Raw genomic sequence first — 10110 nt, 5'->3', positions numbered from 1 at the left:
TACTAAAATTGGTAAAATTTGTTTTCTACTAAAAATGTATTTAACAAAACTACATTTCGAAACTAAACTATTTCTTTATATGAAAAATATTTAAGAATAATTCAACTGACAACTTTTTTAACCCAACACGAAAACCTACAAACTTTCAAGCAAGACAAATCGACAGACAGGATGGGATGTTATGAGTGCGGGTCGCATCCCTGCCTCTTTTTTTTGTTTGAATATTCCAGATTAAATTTGCTTCTTTTAAATCCTCTCCAAATTCCTCAAATCCCAGTATCGATTTATGTACATATATCCTATCGTACCAAGGTACCCACCATCTTTAAATGGACTTTAAGACATCATAATGATGCTATATAATGCGATGGCCTAGCTCGGGATCCCGAAAACTGCTCAAGTTGTGCAATGTAACATTTTAAAACATGTAATGCCAAGTGTAGTTAGAAAATAAATCTGCAATACAAGGAGATACTTTGTCCGAAGACTTCCTTAATATCGTATGGTGATTAAACTAGATGTAAAAGTAATATCTGAAGCATATCGATACAGCCACAAGGATATGCGAAGACTCCATTTTGCGCTTCTGACGTGCCGTTAAAGAGTCCTTTACGTTTTGATTAAAAAACATGAGTTAGACAAAACGTTTCTATTGATAGCAGCAAATTTGAAGAAGTTAAAGTGTTCATCTAACTCAGAGTAAACTGCTATACGTCGCGTCGCTTAGACAAAGCAAATAAGTTCAAAACTCCTCACTTTCAAGGCATACTCGTATTTTCTCCGTATACAAGAAGAATTGAATCGTAATTGAACTAGAATGTATACCGTGTATACCTCTATCGGATTGAAATTGGATTTCTCGATTCGATCCCACTCGGTGTGCTAAATCGAATAGATCGTATGTCATAAACCCAAATCAACGAATTTATGAATCAAGTTTGATAGCTCAGCCAGGTTGTTATTTCGATTCCATTTAAATTCAATTATTCGAACCAATGTCTTCACATACCTGGATCGAAGTCTTATTTTGGATTCGACTGTATTCAATTATTGAATCTGCTATTAATTGTAACCGGGGTTATTGCTTTTGAGCTTTACAAAACCCTCATAAACACCAGTTTTGCTATACGATTCTAAATGCTGGATGATTAGTAAAAACGGAAGACGATAAAGACAGCTCTAAGAGATGAACAAAAGTGTGGGTGTTGGTCAAAAAGTTCGAAGACGTCAACTTAATTTAAACAGCCTCAAAAAGAGGATAGACATCAACACTCTCAGAGAATCTTCGAATCCTAGTCCCTCAGGTTCAAGACAACAAAACGAACCTTGCCCGCGGTTTAAAAACTAAGCCTTTTTGGATGCTTGAGTGATAACTTGCTTTGTATGATTAGTTTTTCAGATAAAAAAGCATAAAGAAAAAGTTAAAAATCGAATAAGGGAAATTCTTGCTTTTCAGAATGAAAGAATCCCCGTCTTTTAACCAACAAAGTTTTCTTATGCATCATAAATATTTTTTTACATTTGGCACTAATAACAATCATCTGAGCCTACATTTAAATTGGTGTTTGCAAACTTTCAAGAAACCGTCATTTGTATAAACAGCATAACGTCAAAGGATATTGTATAGAATTAGGTACTTTTTCTACTAAGGTTCAACTAGGATACCCTCAAACCATTCGATTGCGTTATCATAAATGACCGTAAGTGTTACTTTTCTATAAGACTTTCTACCAAAGTCGACTTTCGGACTCGTATTTTTATATGACACCGAAAAGAACTGTGATTATTTGTATGAAAGCTGTGATAGTGTGATACAAAACTGATACTCCATAAGTGTCCATTCCACTTCTCTGGTGGTGAATCTTTTTTTAAAGATGACCCTCTTCTTACTTTGTGTCTAGAGAGGGGGAGATTTCCTCCGACATTACATATCGTAGGTACAAGGAATGTTTTTATATGTACCTTTTCAGAGTTTGGAGATGGGGAGAAGCCATAAATCACGTTAAACTTTTTACCATTATCCAGATGCAAGAGAGACAAGTGTTACTCTTGATCCTAAGGATGGAGATGGTGGTGCAGATTATGCACAGCTGAAGTGTATATATGTCTGGAGGTATAGTACTTCCTTATGGAAGATTCCAAAAATTCATCTTGAGTCTGGATTTATTAAATATTTAGAAGAAGATGACCATGTAACTGCCCGGAACAGAGCATATACAATAGGTAGTATAGGGCACACATGGTGAAGCTTATAATATGTTGATGGGTATTGTTGAGTAAGGATTTTTATTTCGTGTTTTTTGTTTCTTGTTGGTCTATCTACTCCTAAGACCAAGCAACCATATTGGACCAAGTTATCATATTAATAAAAGAACGATTATGTGAGTTGTTTCTATAAAACTGGATTTTTTTAGAAGAGTAAATATTCATTGTCACGTTGGCGTTTTATATGTACGTACATCCATAGTTTGATATTAAAAACAAAATAAATAAAACGTGATAAAGTTTGATATGATTTTGATGACATCTGGATTTTCTGAAAACGTGATGTTAACACTATTACTTTTGAGCTTGTTAAATCGCTTAATATAAGGAGGGTTTTGGGAAGATAAATTATATTAAATAACGATAAGTGAAAGATGTTATTTTTTGACTCTGATGATATTTACTGTTCTCGAGCTTAATTTGTATTTTAGTTACGGTTCTAGTTGATATTTGTTCAAGACGAAAAATTGCGATACATGTGACAAAAATCAATTAATAATAATAAAGGGCTAGAATTTTTATCGAAATTAAAAAGGTGAATATGAATCTAAAACAGTGCTTTACCAGATGTTGCCTGTGTACAACAAGAAAACATACAAAAACGAAAAGAACAATTCTTTTGGCATCTAAAATTTTAGCTTCCAATTGTAGGTATGTACATGAATTTTTTTGTATCGAATTTGCATCTATTGATAACTTGACTAATCTTTAATTGAATCGATTGTGGAGCATTGGCATCGATTTTATCAGTCACAAGGCTGCAATGAAAAAAATTTAAAAGTGTTAAATCGAAGAACTTTGGTGGCTAATTCTGATCATCATTTTTCTTTTGAAGAGAACAGTCACGAAAGACATTCAAACGACAAACATTGTTTAAAATAACATTAGATAAAATGAAATTTGTCAACATGCGTGAAAAAAATTTGTGTTGACCAAAATGATTGGTATTGATTTGATTGATTTAAATGTAGATGACATTTTCGAAACTTATTTACTCCAAAAGATTGGAGCAGTCAGATTTTGGTAAGAAAGCTCCGATTGAAAGTGTAATTAAATAAATGAAGAGAGAAAACGTCAACAAACACGTACCTGAAATTTTATGCGATCATATTACAGTTGCTAAACATATTAACAAAGACGAAAAAGAACTTTTACCAGACACGAATAGAATGGAAGCCAGAAAGCTCTATCAAAAAAAAAAGTTCCGTAAAGGGAAGATAGGGACTTTCGTTCGCACTGTTTTTTTTTTCATAAAGTGTTATTCCTACAATCAGCTCTTAGGGGATGACACACTTATCATTTTGAAATGGATAAATCTAAACTTTCTTAAAAGCCCTAAAATCCAAATCTCGTCAACAGAAACCCATAGAAAAAGCAAGTTGAAATTATTATATGAGGGTTAAAATGAAACAGTGCACCATGCAGCTGATGTGGGATTTTTTCATAATATCCCACATAGATATTATGAAAAAATCCATTAGTGGGCAGAGTAAGCACTTTACATATGTAAGTTGTGCTCTGTGTTAGGAAAAATGGCTTTTACAAGGCCAGTACTGAACATTTGTATTGAACCTGGTAAAATGATTTTTATTTCATGCGTGCGTGTAGTTTTCAAGCTTTTTGTAAAAAACATGTACCTCACGATTTTGAAAACAAATTCATGCTATACATACTCGAAGATATTTGAAAAATTGAAATTATAAATGTCTAATTTGTCGAAATGAACATTTTGACATTTTTCGACGTTTCAAGGTTCATAGAATCTAATCTCAGATTTTTAAAAAGGTGTCTGTGCTTGAGTGTGTACGAACGTTCCTATGTTTGTATTAAAGTAATTCGACATGATTAAGCCAAGTCGTATTAACGAAATAAACAATATTAAATGCAAACATTAAAAACAAGTTAATTTATTGTCAACATATTGTTACTCGATTATAAGCTTACTTGTGTTTGAATGAATATGATAATGAATAAAACAGTCTTAATAAGAGTGATGATAATTTCCAAGTGTTTGTTGAGACAGCGTTACATCCACAAAAACTAACTCTTTGGTGTAGAATATTTGGTCCGTACTTCTTAAAAAACCATCAAAACGTTACAGTTAACGATGCTAACATTATCGTTTATTAGTTCAACAACCATGATATGCAGGAGCTGTGATTTGAACAAGATGGCGCAACTAGTCACACTGATCGTGGCACATTTGATTTATTAAGGAACGATAGGTAACCGGAAGGTTTCACATTAAGGTGTGTTCACACCAAATGTGCCCATTTTTGTATTTATGATTTTTTTTTATTTTCTACCTCCTACTTTCCTAATTTGTGTTTTTTAGAAATTTAAGACAAATCATTACCTTTTTGATCTTATTTTTAAAATTTTCGTCAAGTGGATAATTTCATTTCGTTGCACCAAACTTTTCGCGATATTTTATATCTATATTCATATCCCCTCACTCACTGTCTGCCTATGTAAATGATCAGAAATTTGTATCTCTTTCTAAACGTTTCTGAAATGTTTCAAAAATATTTCTTTTGTCTGCGCAGACCTTTATGAACCCATTTTCTGGGATATGTGTTTTCCAAACAGATTTACCACTTGTATGACAACATCCACGCCTTGTAGCCAATATACCCACACATATTTTGAAAAAAGGTCAAATAAGACCTCCAGATTTGACTACTTCCGAACTAGAAAAGCAGTGAAAGTCATATGGCAGATTTTTCGGATTTGTGTATCGAGATCAATATATTGGAAGAAACTTCGGATCGACTTTGGAATAACCTCAGGATTTTGACCCAATATAATATATTCCAATTGGGTGTTTTGTGCAATAGGAGCGACTACGTGCTCGATGTGGATAATTTCCGGTATTATAATGCCCGGATGAACGTCTGAGCCGGAAAGTATGTCGATCAGAGCGGAAACATAAAATTGAAGATCTGCTAACTGCAAATTAGCCAAATGGTCGTAATTGTGTGGTATAATTTTGTGGGTCGGAAGAAGGCCAGTCAACCACTTTAAAATGTACGCTTTGGTTGCGCCTTCAAACGTGGAATGTTTAGATTGAAACATTATGTTAACGTAACTTTGACTGGTGCCGTTACTGACCATCCCTAGCCTTGATACATAAACGTGTGCTTGGTGTTGAGTTAGATTTAAAAGCCTTGCTGCTGATTTAGAGATAAAGGTGGCATCTGAGCCAATAAGTGATCTAAGATCTGAAAATCTTCCATATTCACATTTAACTCTTGCGATCGCAGTGGCTAATAAAATTTGAGTGCCGTGGACTTGAGACGCATAAAAATTGTGTCGGGTACTGCAACCAGGAGCATTTTCTCCTCATGGTTGGAAAGCAGGAGTATTTGAATGCACAGCAACCTGTTGATTCCGAGGCTGTGAACTTTGATGTTGAAAATGTGTTGAGTTGTTCGCATTAGAACTTGAATTTTTTGAAATTGAGTTATTGGGATTGGAAATCTTATTTTGTGTGTGTAAATTATTGTGCAAAAAAGAGTGATGTTTTTGGTTACAAAAATAACAGGACCGGTTACCTAAGCAAAAACGTGTTTTGTGTCTGTAAGCAAGACAGCTTTCACACACTCCAGCTTGCTGTACAGCCTGTTGCTTTTGTACCGCATCCATGTTTAAAAACCGATAACATTTCATAAATGAGTGTTGTCCTTTTTTTCAAAATTTGGCATTGATATTGTGTTTTAAATTGTTGTTTTTGGGTTTTAGCATGAAATGATTTAGCTGTGACAGGCGATTTTGTGATGGGCTTTGGCTGTGTGGTGCAACTGGCTTGCTGCACAATAGCTTCTTAAGTCCGAAAACGCGATTTAGAAAACCAGTAAGATCGGCGAAGGTTGGGAGTTCTTTGTTGTTGCCGAGCTTTTCTACCCATAGCTGTTGGGTTTTGGCGGATAATTTTTGAAAAAAAATATAAATTAAGATTGTGTCCCAGTCTTTCACTGGAAATCCTAAATTTTCCAGAGCATGAACAACTTCGATTGTGGTGTTAAGTAAGCTCTTAAGGGTTTCGGCAGATTCCTCACTTTGTATAGGAATTGACCAAAACTCTTTTATGATCATATCTTTCTTTCAAATCCCATGCCCTTGCATAATTCCCAGAACTAAGGTCTAAATGATGCAGAAAACGTTCGGCAAAAAAATCAAATGGGGTGGCGCAACAGTCCGTTGAGAACCAGGGCCTACACTGAACCAAATCAGGTAGGTCATATTGACGGAAATATTTTGTTAACTTTTGAAGAATAATTTATTCAAATCCACAAAATTTCATGAAAATTTTCGTCATAATGAATATTAAATATTCAAATCACAAAAATTTCTTCAACTGCTAATAGATTTAGTATTTTATTCAACTTAACAATTTTTTTTCATTTTGACAATCAGAAATCGTTGAGTAACTCAAATCTCCGATAGGTACCTATTAACTGATTTCTTCATGTTGACAAAATTTATCAACTTGAAAAATATTCCTCAATATGTTCGCGATAACTTATATGCCTACAAATATGTTATCTTTTGCAAACAAAATAATTACTGCAAACTAACGGAATTTCCATAGATTTTTCTTCAAATTGAATAAATTTATTCAAATGTCGGAATGCTTTTTATTCAAATTGATGAATTTTTTTCAAACCGAAGAATTTTCATAATTATTCGCATTTTTCGTTCCATTTTCTTCAAATTAAAGAAAATTTTTCAAATAGAGGAAAATATTTTCTTCAGATTAAAGAAATTATTCAATTTGAAGAAGTTTGTCCAATATTTTGCCGTTAACTGTTTATTAAGTGATAAGTTTTATTTTTGTTAGTGAAGTTGTGTCGAAAAGTTCAATCGCGTTTTGGAAAATTTAAAATTAATTCATAATTAAATACGGATAAAAATACAAAATTTGTGGAAATAAATACCTCAAATAAACATGTAAGCAATTGAATAAATCCATTTTCAATTATAATATGAATCCAACAAAAGAAAAACAAACAATTATAATCCGTGTATGCATAAAAACAAGAGCTTTTTTTATTAAATGTAATAATTAAGTTTAGATATAAGAAGTATTTGAATTATTTTACTGAGGGCTAAAATAGAAAAACTTAAAAATGGAGAGTAATCAAAATGAAATCGTTGACATGGCTTCTGAACCAGTAAACCCAAGCCAGACTTTTGAATTCGAAGAAATTGTTGCTGAAATATTTACCGATGCAAATGGAGCTCAAACTCAAACATCATCTGTGTCTGTGGAACATTCAACCATCCAACCTCTTGGCATTTATTTTGATGGACACTGGATTTCACAAAATTCTATTCAGGAGCTCCAAAAACTATTGTGTGAGTGGAAATTTGAAAGCCTTTTTAAAATTCTTTGCGGTAAATTTCTATGTATTTAATAAAATATAATATCTAATTGGTGTATATTTAAAAAAAACTATAGCACCCCAGCACATAAGACAATTAACTGAAAAATATAACTTAAGACTATAGGAACTCAGATAAGATTTGAGCACAAATTAAAAGAATGGAATAAATCGGAAACTAATACTTCTGGAATGTGTTCTGAGCCAAATGTAAGCAACTTGATGGAAAATGAAATTGAAGGGGTTGACTCCCCAATATCGAGTGATAAAAACTCAACTGATGTACAAATTGATGTGGAGCAAATTCTAAAAGCATCATTCCAAGGAAAGTCTATTTTAAATCTGTATAAAAGCAGTCAAAACCTGAATGTAGGTTCACGAACAATTATTATTGACCTTATTATTAAGTACATGCTACAAGAAGAAATACGAATGACGGTTGGAATTGCTAAACAAATAGCCGACAAAATTGGGAACCTTTTTAAGACGGAGTATTTGGTAAGAAAACCCTTAAAATACACTTGGCTATAAATGTTTACATATATACTACCAAATTTTTAGGGGTATTATTATACCAAACAAAGTGGTAAAAAGCCTCAGGGGAAGATCTATGATAAATATTATAATTCTACACGACTTCTCAAGAAGAGTGGTATTTTACAAAAAAGATCTTACTCAGCCTTGTCTCCAGGAGCACAGCACAAACGAGTTTTTAACCTTGGTAAGAGAGATTATATTCAAAAGAGAATTTTTTCCTCGTGATGTGGTCAATTAAGATGAACCAGAATCCGATGTTTCCGAGCACATTGAAGAAATTATAAGGGACAATTGTACTTGGGCGGAAATGGAAAGGCATTGGGATGCTTCAAAAAACTTTAGACTATTTGAGATCACAAAAGCCGAATCAACAGTGGATATCCTAGCCAAATGCAAGCAATATAAGAACCCGATTGGCTTTAAATTGGTAAGTTTATTTTAATTGTATTTTTAAGAGTTAAAACAAGAAACAATATAAAAACATTTTTGCTTTTCGAGGCAATGTAACCTTAAGCATTGAAGTCACTAAAATGCGTTGATGAGTACGACTGATAATAATGCACTTATATAATTTCTTTCAGATCAATATGGATTTCAAACCCCTATATCCTAAAGCTGAGAGTTTATTATTAAAATATGATGATTTTTCTGTAAAAATTATACCCATTTTTGAAGACGAAATAAAGGATCCAACTAGTCGCCAGACCTTAAGCGAAATGATGAATAATGAAAAAATTTACTCGAAAGTAAGTTTACTTTTAATCATTGAGTAGTTTAACATAAAAGATTAAATTAACCAATTTTCGAATTTCTTTAGACCCACCTTAAAGTTATATTTTTTTTTCAGATGGACGTGCCTCTGGCATTTTTTATTTAATTCACAGCCTTCTTATACCAACAGCTAAACTCATCACTGGCAGTGGATCACAGAAGGCCATTACTCGTTTTTCTATTCGGGACTCCCAAGCTAGCTTTCTTTTAGTTGGATCAACTGTAGCGGCATGCGACGAAGAGATTCTCCGGAGACAAAAAGAAAAAAAAACATTCAACCACTGGTCATTGTTACTGGAACAATTCTGGATCCTAAGGACATCGTTGTATTTTTCGATGGTATAAAGTTCAAACAAAATTCAATTATTTTAGCAAATGATCTGTGTTTCAAAATTTTTAATTTATTTAATTTGGAATATCCTAGTGATTCAAGTTTGGTTTGGGCCTTTATTCAAAACTTTTTTTATAAAATTTAAACTAGTTATGATAAGCACCATCCAAAAGTAAACTCACTCATAAATAAGTTAAATAAATCTTAAGTTCAATATTAATATAATATAATATGTAAGTACATACATACATAAGAGAATAAAATATAAACATATTCTTGTATTTTAAAAAAAAATATTTGTTTGTCTGTTTTACATTTTTAGATTGTATGGCTAATAACTTACATTTTTAGGATACCTTTCAAATATTTATATAAATAATACAGTAATCAGTAAAAATTTTTTTCAGTAAATAAATTTTTAACAAGGAGTTTAAAATAACAATTTTTCTTCAATTTAAAGAAATAAAACCGTTCAAATGACTAAATATTCATTAATTTAAAAAACTTGACCCGTCAATTGGAAGAAAGTTTCTTTATTATAAAGAAATGGGTAAGTTAAAATGAAGAATTATTAGTTAAATTGAAGAATTATTATTCACTAAATTTCATGAAACAATGATGGATATTAGTCAATTTGACAAAATTTTGTAGATTTTACTGCGTAACGAAAAATTTTAATCATTTCTTCGAAATGACGAAACTTCTTGAATCTAAGAATATATTCGTCAAATTGACGGATAGGAGGTGTTGGCCGTATATTGATCACCCTTTCTTCAAATCTACTTGCTTTTTCATCAATATCACTACCAAATTTGGTTCACT

General features: G+C 32.3%; 1 protein-coding gene across 1 annotated transcript; it reads left to right on the top strand.

The window, feature by feature from the left end:
* The first annotated feature begins 7290 nt into the window (after nt 1–7290).
* LOC129941736 (uncharacterized) lies at nt 7291–9432 on the top strand. Its single transcript, XM_056050441.1, has 6 exons — nt 7291–7623; nt 7727–8147; nt 8211–8370; nt 8426–8613; nt 8768–8932; nt 9034–9432. Exons 2-6 carry the CDS (start codon nt 7842–7844, stop codon nt 9061–9063), a joined length of 849 nt encoding a protein of 282 aa, XP_055906416.1. The 5' UTR covers nt 7291–7623; nt 7727–7841; the 3' UTR covers nt 9064–9432.
* The last annotated feature ends 678 nt before the right edge of the window (nt 9433–10110 follow it).

This window comes from Eupeodes corollae, chromosome 1, assembly GCF_945859685.1.
Source record: "Eupeodes corollae chromosome 1, idEupCoro1.1, whole genome shotgun sequence".
NCBI classification, from domain to species: Eukaryota; Metazoa; Arthropoda; class Insecta; order Diptera; family Syrphidae; genus Eupeodes; species Eupeodes corollae.
Note: the sequence above shows the minus strand (reverse complement) of the source record. Positions and strands in the feature narration are given on the sequence as shown.

Bases quoted from the DNA above. Each gene is read 5' to 3' on its own strand.
- LOC129941736 (XM_056050441.1), top strand. From the start codon at position 7,842: ATGTGTTCTGAGCCAAATGTAAGCAACTTGATGGAAAATGAAATTGAA. The intron at 8,371-8,425 runs GTAAGAGAGATT...TGGTCAATTAAG, and splicing joins CAAACGAGTTTTTAACCTTG to ATGAACCAGAATCCGATGTT. The intron at 8,614-8,767 runs GTAAGTTTATTT...AATTTCTTTCAG, and splicing joins ACCCGATTGGCTTTAAATTG to ATCAATATGGATTTCAAACC.